The 17,508-nt window shown below is 40.7% G+C and overlaps 1 protein-coding gene across 1 annotated transcript in view; it reads right to left on the bottom strand.

Annotated features, from left to right (window-relative positions):
• The window catches only part of BVES (blood vessel epicardial substance), a 42,624-nt gene that overhangs the window by 11,636 nt on the left and 13,480 nt on the right, over positions 1–17,508 (bottom strand). Inside the window, exons 6-7 of the mRNA XM_023205834.2 lie at positions 10,528–10,695; positions 9,516–9,657 (exon numbers count right to left, since the gene is read on the bottom strand). Coding sequence (XP_023061602.1) covers positions 9,516–9,657; positions 10,528–10,695 — 310 coding nt within the window. The remainder of the gene's footprint in view (positions 1–9,515; positions 9,658–10,527; positions 10,696–17,508) is intronic.

Raw genomic sequence — 17,508 nt, 5'->3', positions numbered from 1 at the left:
CCTACCAGTTAATACATTTTATTATGAAAGCATATAAACAGTATCATACTGAACTGCAATCCAGACTTAACAGGTGTGAAACTGTTAAAGAGTTACGTCATGAGTTACTGTTGCTGGCGGAATGTTTCATATTAGACCAAGTGGCAAAAAAATCCTCTGCTCAAAGGACTTCCACAAGGACCAAGGCATCGAGAAGGTGCAGCCAGTGGAGCAGAATTGTGCTCTGGGCTGTCTGCCACAGTCGCAGTATGTTCAGGTGGGAAACAGAACTGTAGCACCAAGCTGCCGTGCTGTGGCTGAGAAAGAAAAACTCCAAGTCAAGGCCACTGAGCACATGCGGAAGACTGAGACAGCAGTGAGAGCCCTGAGCTAAACAGTGGACACCTCTGCTTCTGCCGGATGGCAGGGGGTGACCAAACCATGGGCTCTCACAAGGGGCTTCAGATACGGCCAGCAGAGTCTCTCCTGGGCAGAACCGTTCAGACAGCAGCTAGGGCTGGGTGCTGGTGAGGAAGGAGGGGAACCCATCCTTAAGACCCACTCCATGTCCCTGAGGGTCACCGGCTACAACGGCAGACGAAACATCGACCTCCGTGGAGGGCGCCCTGCAGATCCTTCTCTGTCTTCCAGAGTCTTGAGTTAAAGAACCATAGAAGGCCTTACAAAAACTTTTTTTTAGTTTAAAATGTTTGTGGGTACATAGTGGATATATATATTTATGAGTCACATGAGATATTTTGATACAGGAATGCAATGTGAAATAATCACATCAGGGTAAATAGGCTATCTATCACCTCAAGCATTTATCCTTTGTGTTACAAACAATCCAACTTACTCTTTTAGTTATTTTAAAAAGGTATCTTATTTTTTACTATAGTTATCCTGTTGTGCTAGCAAATACCAGGTCTTATTCATTCTTTCTACCCATTTTTTGTATCCATTAACCATCTCTACTTCCCCTCTACCTCCCTCCACCCCCATTACCTTTTCCAGCCTCTGATAACCATCCTTCTACTCTCTCTGTCCTAGAGTTCAGTTCTTTTAGTTTTTAGCTTCTACAAATATGTGAGAACATGTGAAGTTTGTCTTTCTGTGCCTGGTTTATTTCACTTAACATAATGAGAGCAGGCCTTTTTATACATGAACCAGGGAGCTCTTACAGGACAGTCAAATCTCCGGCATACAGGGTAAGAAAAAATGAGGTAAGATTCTGTCCCTATTAATCTTATTTCTATTTCAGTGTACTTCTAATTACAGGAGGGCCTGAGGGCCTTTCCTAGGAAGTAAAAGTAAACATTTGCTGTTCTTAAATCTAGAGTGAAGGTCATGCCTATTCCAGAGGACGAACAAACTATCTCAAATCTGAGCTTCAAATAAGTAGAGTACCATGATGTGAAATTTGTCAGGTGACTTTTATCCTTGTTTAAGAAACACACTTTTTAAAAAGGAGCAACATTTCTGTAAGCTAATATAATGTGCTAAGATTTTCTTTTCTCCCCTGTTAACTTTAATGACGTTTGCTTCATTTCTTTCAAAACGTTATTATTTTTATTATGTTTAACCATCTGGCCAACTGCTTTAGCAAGTAATTAAAAACCTACAGGAGTTTAGAATTTTAATTAGATTGTACAATTTCTGAAGAACGGGAATGGGGAAGGCTTTAATGGCTTTTTTTTTTTTTTTTCTGGAAAGAATTATTTCTTTTCCTATCTTTGCTTATTATATCCTAAGATTTTTTTTAATTGAGGAAACTGAGTTTGAATTGAAGCTTTTTGAACAACAATACTGAAGGGTAGCTTTGGCCTGTGCACCAAATGTTTCCTTTAATACACTCAGCACCAGCACTGAGGAACTCAAGCAAAGCATAAAAATTAGGGCAAATGCGGAGGTTGGAGTAGCTTAGTGGGTCCCGTGATGAGGTCTACTCGGCCCCAAGAGCACATTCTCCCATCAGTCCCTAACTACTCGGATGCACCATCAGGGCCTTGAGCTGCAGAGCACAAGGTGTGGTGTGAGCAACCAAGGAGGAGCAAAAGTGCTGCGGCCCCTTCCTGCTCACAAAGAAGACACAGGGTAGAGGAGAAGGTGAATGAATCCAGGAGAAAAGTGAGGGCAGGATCCAGGCTGGCAGCCATGCAACAGCCCAGAGAACAATCCGTCCAGGATGAGGCTGGAGGACGGCAGCCTCTGTAAGGAAAGTCTCTAGGAAAAATGGGCCACAGAACCGGGAGAAAGGATATAAGGACAGAAAAGGCAAGGATAAGGAAAAAGGAAGGCAACTAGAAATGCCCGTAGAAACAATAAGCCGTATGAAAAGGCAGGGTTCAAACAAAGGACAACCACTCAGAGACTTGAAGAAAAAATGAAATGGGCTTCACCTAAAAGAGAGAATGAGGAAGAAGGCTGAAGACCCCAGGGATGTGGTGAATGTGTCCCACAACAGCAAGGCAATGAAACAACCTTAGGGGAAAAAAGAGAGTCAAGGCATAAAGTAAACCGTGGCATGATTGTCATGTTGTATACAAAAGAAGAATCCACTTGAACTTGATTTTTAGGAACAGTCTCCTTTGAACAGAACAAGAGTCATGACATTGGAAACAGAAAGAAATGTAAGCATTGCCCACTACTTGGTTCTACACAAAGCACCATAATCTCAACATTGTTTATTTGTCCTAGACTTTGTGGAGCAATTCATAGACAAAGGCTATTTGCAGTTATAAAAGAGAACATATAACAACTTGACCATTTCAAAGTAAAAGAAGAGACCCAGAACAGTTAGAAGGTAGAAGGGGGAAGAATATGAAAGTAGGGATGCTAATGTCCTCACCTTTTAAAAAAAATTATTTTTTTTTGAGCAGGGTCTCACTCTGTGCCCAGGCTGGAATGCAGTGGCGCAATCTTGGCTCACTGCAACTTCAACCTCCTCAGGCTCACGTGGTCCTCAGTCTCCTGAGTAGCTGGGATTACAGGCACAGGCAGGCCACCATGCCCAGCTATTTTCTGTATGTTTTGTAGAGACAGGGTTTCGCCATGTTGACCAGGCTGGTCTTGAACTCCTGGGCTCAACTGATCTGCCTGCCTTGGCCTCCAAAAGTGTGGGGACCACAGGAGTGAGCCATTGGGCCCAGCCCTAATGTCCCTCACCTTTAAAATTAGTCCAGCAAGAAGAAGAAACAGAGACTTAAGTGCATTGTTTAATGTTACAAAGTTAAACAATAAAAGAACAAAAAGTAGTGACCTCGCCATGTTGAGCAGAAAGCGGAGGGGAAGTTAGCAGTGAGCTAAGTAGGTCAGTAGATAAAAGTTACTAAGTCCACCTAGAGTTGGTGAGAAGGTAGTCACTTGCCTAGAATCCCAGTACTTTGGGAGGCCAAGACAGACAGATCACTTGAGCCCAGGAATTTGAGACCAGCCTGGGCAACATAGCAAGACCTGGTCTCTACAAAAAAAATACAAAAATCAGCCAGGCATGGTGGCACGCACCTGTAGTCCCAACCACTCGGAAGGCTGAGGCGGGAGGACATCTTGAGCCTGGGAGGTGGAGGATGCAGTGAGCTGTGATGCTGCCACTGCACTCTAGCCTGGATGACAGAGTGAGACCCTTTCTCAAAAAAAAAAAAAAAAAAAAAAAAAAAAAGATTAGCACTGTGGGTAACAAGTGTTTCAAAGTGATTGTTCCTTCGGAGTAGGACTAAGATCAGCTTGGAGGAGAGTCAGTTCTTTTCATTGTAAGGTTTTTTTTAACCACGTGATATCTATGTATATTAACTTAATAATTTAAAAAAATTTGACTAACAGACTAAAAATGTACAACTGTATAAAATACCTTCAGATAAGATTTTACAGGTAAGAAAATGCTGCGTGAGGATAGAAGCCCCCTCCTGGGGCGAGGAGGGAGGCACTGGCGTGAGAGAGCATAGCCTCTACTGGCTGGGGGAGACAGGGTCACATTCCTAAGCCTAAAAACGGAAAATGAAACACCCACCTCATAGGGTGGTTGCGAGGATTAAATGAGAACCTGGATGAAAGTGGTCAGGATGTGTCAGCTGCTACAGCAGTAGGTGAATATCCCCAAACAAGTTTATGCTCACATGGATCTCCCTAAACTGCATTTTACTCATCTACAAAATGAGGGTATTGCTTTTCTCTAGCCATCTTGGTTTGTCTGAGAATTGTTCAGGCTCATCTCCCAGAAACCTGCTGCCTAATCACATCTTTCTACCTCTCTGCAGAATTCATGTAAAGCTTACTGTTTGTAAGTTTACGGTTGCTCACAACAGGAATGAAATACAAATTGAGCTGAACAGATTATTTCATGAAACCAGCCTCGAAACTAAGAATGCTGTAATGGCTTTTTGCATCTTTCCAGGTAAACAAACACAGAAGAGAACCGAGAGAAACCCATTAGTTTCTCTCAGACATATTGTTAGCCTTTTCAGACTGCAAGCTAACTAAATATTTGTACAACTAGGTCATATGACATCAGTAGACTGTCCACAACAGCATCTTTTTTTTCTTTTTCTTTGAGACAGGGTCTCACTCTCCCAGGCTGGAGTGTAGTGGCAAGACGATGGCTCACTGCAGCCTAGATCTCCCAGGCTAAAGTGGTCCTCTTAGCTCAGTCTCCTAAGTAGCTGGGACCACAGGCGCATGCCACCACCTCCATATAAATAAAAAAATTTTTTGTAGAAAGGGGGGTCTTGCTATCTTGCCCATGCTCGTCTTGAACTCCTGGGGTCAAGAGATCCTCCTGCCTTGGCCTCCCAAAGTGCTGGGATTATAGGCGTAAGCCAGTGTGCCTGGCCAATGTGGTACTGTCTTGACATTAATAACAAACAAAGTACTTACAAAGATCTTAGTAAGAAACATCTCTCTAAAGATCTCACAGCATCTTTAAAAACAACATATTATTTCATGAAAAAAGACATGGTTTAAACAAGCTTTTTCAAAGATGAGTTCCAACCGATTGCATTGCCTATATTGTCTTGTGATTAAAAAAAAAATCCAAATGATAAGTTATTTAACCTCAATTAACTAAAATACAGTTCTGTAACATTCAAGGAAACATATGTCTTCCTGTTACCATAGCAATGTCTGAGTTGGGCAGCATTACTACTGATGGAATTGCTAATACAATCCATCTGTGTGAATGTGTGTGTTTTATACATGAAGGGAGCTAAGGAGGAGAGAAGATGACAAGAAGATGACAACAAGGTACGCTGACGAGCAACTCCTTGGTGCAGGAGCCAAGAGAAGAAAGCTTTCCTACATACACTGGCACTAAAGATTCTCACACATCTCATACAGCTTGTCTCTTCCTCTCTTCCTATCTCACTATGTTCCATGTTTGCAAACATGAAACCCAGTAAACAAAGCAATGAGAAAGTGAAAGAGTTAAATGAATTATGTATTGAAAAAACAGAGAGAAAAATGACTTTTTCTCAGGCTATCTCATGACTTCACTTTCTTCCCTTTAAATGACAATTTGGAGTGGGAATACAGAATCTGTGTGGAAAGGAGTAGAGATCTTGCTGCGGATTTAGCGTTGTGTGGCATGTATAAAAGCAGAGTACAACATGAGAAATGGGAGCAGCAGCAATTTCATTAAAACAGGTCACTTAGTTTTCCTTCACCTTTTTCTGATCCGTATTTCTGCTTCACTGGACATTTGCTGTGAAAGTTATGAAGTATATTTGTCGCATTACTGATTGAGATCTTTAAAGCAGCCTTTACCAGAATTTATGCAAGCTTCTAGACCCAACTACCAGGCAGATGAGCAAGACAAGAAAGACAAGAACCCCATAATCACCACCATGGGGATGAACTCAGCAAAATTCCAGAAGGTGGAAAATTCTACAGCCTCCCTACTCAAAGCGTAGTTCACAGAACAGCCACACTGGTATCACCTGGGCACTGGTTAAACCTATGGACTCCCAAACCCCACCCCAGCCTGCTACATCAGGATGTTTAATAAGATCTCCAGGTGATTCATATGCACATTTAAGAATCTGCTGTTCTACAGGACAAACCAAAAAACCAAAATAAAAACATATGCAGACACACACACACACAGACAGAGAGACAGAGAGACTGGAAAGGGAGCCCCGAGGTGTAGCGGCTGAATGCAATGTGCCCATGCTATTCATATCGTGATTCAAAAAATAATTATAAATATTCATATGCATGTTAATGTTTAAATCGACCTAGATTTGGGTTAATGAATAGGTGGAACAATGTAAAAAGGTTTAAGGAAATACATAAGGTATATTTAATTTTGTATGGAGTGACACTGCTTGTAATTCTGTAACTACTCTAACTAAAAGCTAAATGACACTGGAGATTATCATTGGATAATTTCACATGTTCCTAAGTAGGACCCTAGTACTCCAGTGCTAAGAATAAGGCAAAAATGTTCACTAAAATGGATTATATTAACCCATCTACGAAAACCTATCTGCAGCACTACTTGATCACAAGGAAGGAATCGGGATGACAGGTTACCCCAGAAAAGTAGGTGGGAGTTGAGAAAAAGTGGTTCAGGGCAAGTCACTACCTTCACCAACTCTAGGTGGACTCATCTGCAAAGAGGCAAATAATAACAGCTCCTGTGCCTAGCTCACACAGCTGTCAGGTTCAAATGCAAGAACAGATGTGAAGGTGACCTGTACATCTAAAAACACAAGTCAACTGTTACGTGCATTTTAAAAAACCACAGAGGTAATCTGGTCTACAAGCATGAGCTTCTGTTTTTCTTTTTCTTTTTTCTTTTTGATCTCACTCTGTTACCCAGGCTTCGGTGCAGTGGCTCAATTATGGCTCACCGCAACCTTGACTTCCCTGGCTCAAGTAATCCTCTCACCTCAGCCTCCCAAGAAGATGAAATCACAGGCGTGTATCACCATGCCTGGATGATTTTTTAATTTTTTTTGTAGAGAAGGGGTCTTATTATGTTGCCCAGGCTGGTCTTGAATTCCTGGGCTCAAGCGATCCTCCAGCCTCAACCTCCCAAAGTGCTGAGACTACAGGTGTGAGGCACTGCGCCTGGCCAAACATGAGCTTTGGAATCAGATGGGATCCCTAGGTTTGTATTGCAGAACCAGTCACTATGGAAGGGAAGCAAGTGAATAAGTGTCTCATATTCCCCATTTCCTCATCTGTAAAATGACATAACACCTGCTATAGTAGATTGTGTTATAGTCCAGCTTTCTACCTGCTTTGTTTCTCATTAGCCCCTTCACAGCCCCTGCAGGAGGGTTAAATGATCTATCCATTGATGTTGGTTCTGGCAAGTGACTTCTGTGGCCCAGGGAACATACACAGAAGAGGTACTTGCTCCTTTGGACCAGGAGCTTTAACAGCCATCTTGTAAATCTGCCACCACTGTCTTCCCTCTGCAGTCACAATGGCAATGATCCAGATGGCAGCTGGTCCTTTGGCTGAGCCCCAAGAGTAGGGAAGTGCAGCTCCCGACCTTCATATAAGCTTTAGTTAATACCTTCAAAAAGTTACTATGCAGGCCAGGTGCAGTGGCTCACGCCTGAAATCCCAGCACTTTGGGAGGCCGAGGTGGGTGGGATCCTCCTGCCTCAGCCTGTTGAGTAGCTAGGACTACAGGCCTGCACCATGACACCCAGCAATTTTTTTTATTTTTATAGAGACAAGGTTCCCTTGAGCCCAAGAGTTCAAGGCTGCAGTGACTTGTAATTGTGCCACTGCACTCCAGCCTGGGTGACAAAAAGCGACACTTCCTCAAAAACAAAAACAAACACAAAAAACAAAAAACAAACAAACAAAAGAACAATCCCCCAACCCCACAAAAAAAAAAAAAAAAAAAAAAAAACAGGAGATGAAATTCTTGTATGAAAGGTGACCTCCAAAAATATTAGAAGGGAAACAACATTCTTATCATCAAGATGTTGAGGCAGAGAGAATTCTGTACAAGCCTTTATTAAAATAACTATTTTGTCTTCAAGTCTTCCAGCATAATTTAGTTGCTTTTTCACAACTTACTATTCTTTGTCCAATTCACTATAAACTGTTTAATTGCTTTTTCAGGTCTTCATTTCCTTATGAAAGCTTTTGTGCCATGTAAAACCTGTATGAGCTTTTAACACACACTCATACAACTTGTATTAAATGTGTATCCTTTTCTCTTGTTAATCTGCCTTATGTCAATTTAATTCTCAGGTCCAGCCCAAAAACAACCCTAAAAGGGAAGAGGTAAAGTTTTTTCTTTCCTACACACCAATTACATGGCCTTGTAAATTCCAGCCTCTCCTGACTATGTAATACTTAAAATCCCCAATCTAACTTATCTGAGGCATACAAAGTTACAAGATCCATTTACATGAAGAATTGTTTAATGTGTTTGCATTTTTTAAAAGTTAATTTGGTTTAAAATACAATTAGAAATACAAATAGTTTTTAATTCATGCAATGGAAGAATGTCTGCCTTTTTGCTATTTCATATGAATTTGTTCAAAGTTTTTATACTATCATTCTTAGACCAATTCTTAATATTAAGCATTTAATGCCTAATTTAGTTTTTCTCATTTTACTTACTAATTTTCAACATCTGGGTTGTCTGTGCTACTTAAAATGTTTTGAAACAATCTAAACTATGGAAGAATCCCGGAAAATGTGCCACTGGCCAGGTATGTGAATGAGGTAATTCACAAGGGTGTTTAGTGATCTCCTTTGTCTTTGGGAATATTCCAGTTCCCAATCACTTTTTAACTCATGGCACTCATACTGAGACAACCAGCCAGCAGCAGAACATCCAGCATTTATTTGTCTACCATTTTTCAAAACATTTCTGGGTCTAGACCTTCACTCTAACTAAAGTCATGAAAGTAACAAAACCAAATGGCAACAAAACCAAACAAAACCAAAGCAACAAAATCAAACCATGTGGACTCTTTCAGAGTATTCTGGTGAGCCACTTTTTTTTTTTTTTTTTTTTTTGAGACAGAATCTCGCTCTGTTGCCCAGGCTGACGTGCAGTGGCGCGATCTTGGCTCACTGCAGGCTCCACCTCCCAGGTTCACGCCATTCTCCTGCCTCAGCCTCCCTAGTAGCTGAGACTACATACAGGCGCCCACCACCATACCCAGCTATTTTTTTTTTTTTTGTATTTTTAGTAGAGATGGGGTTTCACCGTATTAGTCAGGATGGTCTCGATCTCCTGACCTTGTGATCTGCCCACCTCAGCCTCCCAAAGTGCTGGGATTACAGGCATAAGCCACCGTGCCCAGCCGGTGAGCCACTGTTTAAAGCAAAGTATATGGCAAAACCAGTGAACAATTTCTGAAACAGAAATAAGAGTTGTAAAGTTGGCTTTTAGCTCATATGCAATATGGGGGAAATGCTAAACAAAATTTGATTGTTTTTATTGTTACCTTTAGGTTGCCAAATAGTTACCTGCAAAGTTATTTTTCTAATCAAAGTTGTCATTTGTCTATGTCCAGAGATATCCATCAGAACTCTGGAGTAGTATCAGTTTTGGGATAACTTACGAAGAGAGGACATGCTGGAGGTACCCCGAAGAAACTGGTGCAAGCCGTCATCACTGTCACTGGAGCTGGCTATACTGTTCCTCATTTCCAACATGGAGATCTGTGTGCAGAGGCTGAGCTGATGTTCCAGCTTTTTGGCTTTCTACAAAGCAAAGTTTTAAGCTTTCTGAGATTTATGGGAGTTGAATCATATATTCCATTTAAGTAGCATGTACTTTTCCGAGAAATATGGCCAGGGCATAAAAAAAGAATACCGATACATATTAGGTGACCAATAAACATAAGCTATGATTTTTATTATTAGCTATTACTATAAATATATTATAAAAAATCAAATATACTTAGTAGCCTATTTATAATAAGCTAAATCATTCACTGAAATAAGCACCAGCTTAATTTGATAAACAGCCCAGACAAGATGATTTTGAAAGGGCACATATACTCAATTGTCACTGGGTAACAGTACTTATCAGAGAAATGACGTTTTTTAAAATTCTCTCTTGTAATCATTTTAATTTCTTTCTAAAAAGATACGGGAAAATTAAGATCAAATTGCAAACTGTTGAAGATCTATGCAGCTCTACACCTCTCCTTTCACCTTCTGGCCTGACCTGAAGATATGCAAGACTGGAAGACAGCAGGGTTCCAAGGCCAACTTCCTGATCGCTGGGGTCTGTCAGCCTTTCTCTGCCTGCAAACCTCCAGCTGCCCTGTCCTCCCTAACCTACTCCATCCTCTACCCCCTTTTACTCCTTTACCATCTTCCTTAACATGCTCTTGATGAAGAGGGTGCCTTATCACCATAAACACTAGTCCCTGACAATTATAGACTCCTTACTAAGTAACAGCAAATCTAATCATTACAAAATACTTTCTCCTCTCAAGATTACAAGTATCCCCAGTGCATTTAACGTATGGCTAGTTACTAAAAATTCAGGAAAACATATTTCATAAAGTGAAATATACCTCATATACATATTTATTTAACAAAATAAACTCAGAAAACACTTACTTTATCATTTAAGGTGGGATCATTCAATGAGTAGAGCTTATTTGTAATGTCTTTTCCAATAAGATACCTAAAGATTTCATACAAGAAAGGTTCTGATTCCAGAAAGTATGTTAATCTTTCTCTTGACCAGCATAAAAATCTGCAGTTATCGTCTGCAATAATGGTGACCTGCCAAAGAAACAAGCATGCAAAGAATAAAGTACTTCTATGTATATGAATTATGACTGTAGTGATTTAGAAAAGTAGGAATGATTTAGTGGACATTATCATAGCAATGATTTGTCAAATTAAATTAAGACTTAATGCACACAAGCTTCTACATGTATAAAATTATGTTTTTACAAAAGCAATCTTCAGACTAAATAAAAGCAAATTCTCTGGGTTTCATCGTTGTTTTGTTTTGTGAGGTCTGGTGACAGAAGAATGGCCACTGTATTGTTACCACTGCCAGAGCATGTATTCAACTGAGGATGCCACTGGACATATAACTTACACGAAATATTTCTTTACACCCTGTACATTACAATGAAGTTCAAAAATACAGCTTCAAGCAGATGAACTGAGGTAAGATTCATGAGGCAAGTTATAGATGAAAGACCTTCTGCCCATCCAACTCTGCAAATATACACTAAAGACTGAGAAAACTTCAAGGGCCCCCGGCTGTTGCTGATGAATATGGTTGGTGAGGGTCCTTCTGTCATAGGTGTTTCTCGAGTGTCACATTTCAAGGTTAGATCCAGGCTAGCCCATTAGAGATATTCACAGACAACCCTGAATTAGCTCAGAACTGGAAATCATACCCCCTTTCCTTCAGTATTGTACACAGGAAAGCAGAAAGGTACTATAACTGCACAACACAGAGCTCAAGCATCCCTCAAATAAATCCCTCTGCCAGAGTGAGGGGCCATGTCCTCACAACTCAGTGTCAGGAAGCCCTTCCTCCCATGTAGTCCTATTCTATCAGTTAACAGTCCTGTAAGCTTCATTATGGCTTAAATCCTATCATTAATTCCAAGCTAATCAGTTGACAAATCTGCCTGTTCTAAGCACTGTGAAGCCAGGGATTGTCTATCTTCATGTCTGTCTGAATGCCTGACTTCCAACATGGAGTGGTGCTCAATGCATGACTATTGTATGACGGACTTAAGCAAATGAACACACGACATGGCAAAACCCTGGCTCTACAAAACATACACAAATTAGCTGGACATGGTGGCATGTGCCTGTGGTCCCAGTTACTTGGGAGGCTGAGGTGGGAGGATCACCTAAGCCCAGGAAGGTCGAGGCTGCGGTGAACCATGATCACACAACTACACTCGATCATACAGTGGCAGCAGGAGATCCCTGGGTGACAGCACGAGACCTCATCTCAAAAACAAAAACAAAACAAATGAACACAAATACTGTAGAAGGCAAAAACCAATTTCTGTCCTAATAAAAGGTTTGTTAAACTGACATCCAGTCCTAGCTGAGCCTCAGAGCAAATGTTGCCAAAGAAGCTCTGTCCCTTTTGTCACAAAAGTAAACACATTTCAGAGAACAAGCGGGGTATGTACGTCTACCAAGACAGAAAACGAAAAACCCAGCTTGTCTCCTTACTTCAACAGGCTGAAATCTGATCGTTGGCAAATTAAGAATGTCTGGCTACTTTAAAAAGTGGTGTCAAGGTTCCTAGGAAAAAAAGCTTGTGCTTTTTTACTATATCAAAAGTAGGAATTCCCAAAACCAAACGGATTTGTTTTTAAGAAATGCATCAGCGTCTAAGACTTGATAAAACACTAAATTTCATTCATTCTTTCGATATACATTACTATGCATGTACTTTATGCTAGATACTCTTCAAGGTATGAAGTTACAATGGTGAACAAGAAAGACAAGATGCTTGCCCCGTGAAGCTTACATTCTAGTGGAGAAGGATGATAATTAATAAAGAAATATGACCATTTCAGGTGGCAGTAAGTGTTCTGACAACTATAGAACAGGGGAAAGTGGTCGAGAGTGACTAGCAGGTGACAGTTGCACATAATGCCACTCACTTTGTATATGTACTTTTAAACTTTAAGGTGCTTTCATATCTATCATATAAGTGGATCCTCAAAAGTCTGTTTAAAATAAGACAAGTAATACTCCTCCTTTTTTTAGATGCCAAATGAGAAGGACCAAAAAACTCACAAACACATATTAATTAGTGGTAGAGTGGCTCTACAAAACATACAAAAATTAGCCGGGCCTGCTGGCATGTGCTTATAGTCCCAGCTAACTTGGGAGGCTGAGATGGGCAGATCACTTGAGATCAGGAGCTCGAGACCAGCCTGGGCCAACATGGTGAAACCCCATCTCTACTAAAAGTACAAAAAATTAGCCAGGCGTGGTGGCAGGCGCCTGTAATTCCAGCTATTCAGGAGGCTGAGGCACAATAATCCCTTGGACTGGGAGGCGGAGCTTGCAGTGAGCCGAGAAGGCGCGGCTGCACTCCAGCCTGGGGGACAGAGTGAGACTCCATCTCAAAAAAAAAAAAAAAAAATTAGTGGTACTGTGAGCACTTTTGACTTTCAGCCCAAATGTATTTTCCCACCAGGTCAAAATCTACCCGATATACCCAATATTCATCAATACCATTTCATAGAAAGTATTTCTGCCTAGTGACTACGAGGTTGGCTGTGCAGTCCACAACAGCCTCTCATGCAAAGAATGGCTGAACACATGCCACGAAGCCTATATTCTAGTGGAGGAGGCTGCTAATAAAGAAACAGGATCAAAAACATGTCACGATTTACAGGAAGAGGAGTATCAGCAAACTGCCCCTAGAGAATTCCCACAAACGGTATCAGGCGGGTGCATAAATGGAAGGCAGCTGAAAAATACTCCTGGTGTAATAACAGAAAAGTGAGCATGGGGTCCTCATGAGGCCCCAGCCAAGCACCCAAGCGCTAAAGACAGTTAGGACTGACGTCCCTTCGTTGGGCAAAGATGTCACCCGGGACTCTGGAAAACAGTGGGAGAAGGAGTTAAAAGAGGAGATGGAAATCACCCAGAAGATGAAGAAATTATATTTAGATGATACATAAGGCCGTTAACTTTTTCTTCAGCCATCTGAATTACCTCAAGTTTCCACTGAGGCAATGAAACTTTTATGATGACACTGTAATTTCCTTAGCAAATTCACTTTTTATTGATGGTTAAAAAATTACTTTTGACCTGTTTAAGTTATTATTGAATATAAAATAACAGTATTCAAATAATAAGCTGTACTTAGTTCATATGAGTAACTTACAGACCCATAAAAACATGGATTTAGTTGGAAGCCAGCAGTTAAGTGCTGACTGAGGTCATTTTACTTGATACCTAATGCTTCATTTCTACCAAATAGACAGTTTTATTTAATGATTTCCTGTCACAACAGTCAAGCAAAGTGTATTTTTTATGAGAATATCTTATAAAGCAATATAAGAATTTTAAAAGTTTCCATAAAATAAATTTACGTATTAGGCATTTTAGCAGTGCTATGCTTATGTCCTTGTGAAGAATTTTACTGAAGAAATAAAAGCAAATATGGCAACAGAAGACATAAAAGGACATCTTTCAGGTCGAGAATTAGACTAAGCATTTGCAAACAGGTTTGCCATGATTACCACAAGATACTGGATCAGTTCCTCCCTTTAGATTCCAAACCAATTCTACAGCCTGTCGTAAAGACACTGGGCTCCACTGCTGGAAACAAAGGTCTCTGAGGGATCTGCCACCTGTGCTAGAATCAGAAACCACAGTGTGGCAATAGGACTGGCTGGCTGTCCTGAGGAAATCATTTAATACTTTTTGCATGCATCATACTGCATTTCATACACCAAACACTAAAATATCCTAGAAGTGGTCCATTCTACTGATGCTGACTAAGTTCTCCTAAGCACTAAAATAACAGATACAAAAGTGGCAGAGGAAATCGCTTCACAGCTCCACCAAAATATTTACTTAATATTAAGATAATGTTTTCTTTCAATACCATTAAACTTAGTGTTCATTTCCTTTTTTCCCCTAAATATTTATTTATTTAATTTATTATTATTATACTTTAAGTTCTAGGGTACATGTGCATAACGTGCAGGTTTGTTACATATGTATACTTGTGCCATGTTGGTGTGCTGCACCCATCAACTCGTCATTTACATCAGGTATAACTCCCAATGCAATCCCTCCCCCCTCCCCCTTCCCCACAATAGGCTCCAGTGTGTGATGTTCCCCTTCCGGAGGCCAAGTGATCTCATTGTTCAGTTCCCACCTGAGTGAGAACATGCGGTGTTTGGTTTTCTGTTCTTGCGATAGTTTGCTGAGAATGATGGTTTCCAGCTGCATCCATGTCCCTACAAAGGACACAAACTCATCCTTTTTTATGGCTACATAGTATTCCATGGTGTATATGTGCCACATTTTCTTAATCCAGTCTGTCAATGATGGACATTTGGGTTGATTCCAAGTCTTTGCTATTGTGAATAGTGCCACAATGAACATACGTGTGCATGTGTCTTTATAGCAGCATGATTTATAATCCTTTGGGTATATACCCAGTAGTGGGATGGCTGGGTCATATGGTACATCTAGTTCTAGATCCTTGAGGAATTGCCATACTGTTTTCCGTAATGGTTGAACTAGTTTACAATCCCACCAACAGTGTCAAAGTGTTCCTATTTCTCCACATCCTCTCCAGCATCTGTTGTTTCCTGAGTTTTTAATGATCGCCATTCTAACTGGTGTGAGATGGTATCTCATTGTGGTTTTGATTTGCATTTCTCTGATGGCCAGTGATGACGAGCATTTTTTCATGTGTCTGTTGGCTGTATGAATGTCTTCTTTTGAGAAATGTCTGTGTTCATTTCTTTTACAAGAGTATGGACATATACCTGCAAGACATTCCTCTCCCCTTAAAGTCAGTAAAACTTTGATTTTTGGGCTTTGCAACACCAGGGCATGCTATTGGCTATGGGAAGGCAGCAGCATGAGATAGAATACAAAAGAAAAGTTTGTAAACAGTAAAGCTCACTTAATAGAAAACATCTACATAAAGAAGAAGAAACCAAATAAAACACTACTTTTATCCTTTTTTTTTTTTTCCGAGATGGAGTCTCACTCTGTCGCCCAGGCTGGAGGGCAGTGGCGTGATCTCGGCCTCCCGGGTTCAAGCGATTCTCCTGCCTCAGCCTCTGCCTCCCGGGTTCAAGCAATTCTCCTGCCTCAGCCTCCTGAGGGGCTGGGATTACAGGCACCTGCCACCATGCCAGCCAATTTTTGTATTTTTAGTAGACATGAGGTTTCACCATGTTGGTCTCAAATTCCTGACCTCAGGTGATCCACCCACCTTGGCCTCCCAAAGTGCCGGGATTACAGGCGTGGGCCGCCGCGCCCAGCCTACTTTTATCTTTTGTAATAATAATACTCAAGATTCTATCAATACTTATAAACAGCAACTCTGGGCTATAAGTACCAAAATCACTATAAGTTCCTAGGGATAACAAACTGTAAGTTCAGAATCTGTTTTCTCAGCTCTATCGCTATGCTTATTATCATGATAATTACCAGACATTTACCTGAGCAACACCTGTTGTGCAATCTCAAGGGACAGTCATTGAGTCCACTTGCGTTCTCTTTCCTCCTTTTCGTCCTATTGTACAATTCATGAGCACCCTGACCACAGAACGAATTTAAAGAAAGAGAAATTCAAAGGAAGTAGCTCCTCATCTAACACGTTTAACTAGTCAGAGTTAGGGAAGGATGAGTTTAGCAGCTAAAAAGTGTGAAGGTGAGGAAGCCTGATGGCTGATGATTTCAAGCGTCCTCTGCCATCGGCACAGGTAGTGAGAAGTTGGCTCTGGGAGAATGTGACATTTTTCATTTGGGAACTTACATGGGTAAGTGGCAATATACATACTCCTACACAGATGTGTAACAGCTATTTATTACTCTCGAGGATCTGCCAACGGGAACATTTTGTAAACAATCAAAGTACAGTCTCTCCCAAGGGCTTACTCTGATGGCTCCAGCTATACAGGACACAGGCTTGATGATGCTAGTTTTAATCTACTGGCCAATCAGGAAATGCCACACGAGACTCTATGCAGAGAAAAGCTGACTGGCATTAGGAAAAGCTGAATACATTTTCTTCACCAAGCTATGGTACTATAAAATTTTGGTCACGATTTTGGAATCTTTATAATAATTACTGGGAATAATTCTCAACTACCAAAATCCAATTCCTAGTCCCCAAGAAGAAAGAGAACTGTAGCTAGTGGTAGGAATTCCTTTTTGTTGACTTAATTATAAATATAATCTGAAGTCCAGTGGAAAAGATAGTATATTAGTATTTCTGGCCTCTTGGGGACCACTTTGATTTTGGAAACAAAGCAGGTTCAATTCCCACTCCATCCTCAAATCCCAGTCTCTTCAGGATTATATGAGATAGTTACCACACAAAACAACCTGCTACTATACACAGAGAAATAGAGGCAAAAGAAATACAGGCAATAAATGTTGGACTTTGGAAGAAGAAAGTGTAAAAAGGTCACAGGAAAGAAGGAGAGAAAAAAGATGTGGTCCTGTACCAGTTTGTAGATGCTGGTGATTAAAGATAAAATAAGAACATAAATCTCACAGCAAAGCTGACCCTCACAACAAGGTGAGAGTGTAGAGAGGACGAGGACACAGCATTAGCTGTCTCCTTCTGTATTGTAAGCCCAGCCAGCTTGGGAAGAACGTTGCATAACAGTGAATCTATATGCAACCTTTTAGTAAATGCACATAACGAACAAGCTGCATGATTACTCAGGCCAGTTATTCAGGAAGGACGGGAGCAGGGCAGGGCTGAAACCATCGTAAATGATATAAACTAAACTGTATGTCTGTAAATGTTCTTTTATCTCCACTTTTGTTGCATCCCAAACTGTATAGCATCTCAAAATGAGACTCTAAAATAAGACTGTCATCAAGAAACAC

The sequence above is a fragment of the Piliocolobus tephrosceles genome, chromosome 5 (assembly GCF_002776525.5).
Source record: "Piliocolobus tephrosceles isolate RC106 chromosome 5, ASM277652v3, whole genome shotgun sequence".
NCBI classification, from domain to species: Eukaryota; Metazoa; Chordata; class Mammalia; order Primates; family Cercopithecidae; genus Piliocolobus; species Piliocolobus tephrosceles.
The sequence above is the reverse complement of the archived record's forward strand: the minus strand, read 5'-3'. Positions and strand labels throughout refer to the sequence as shown.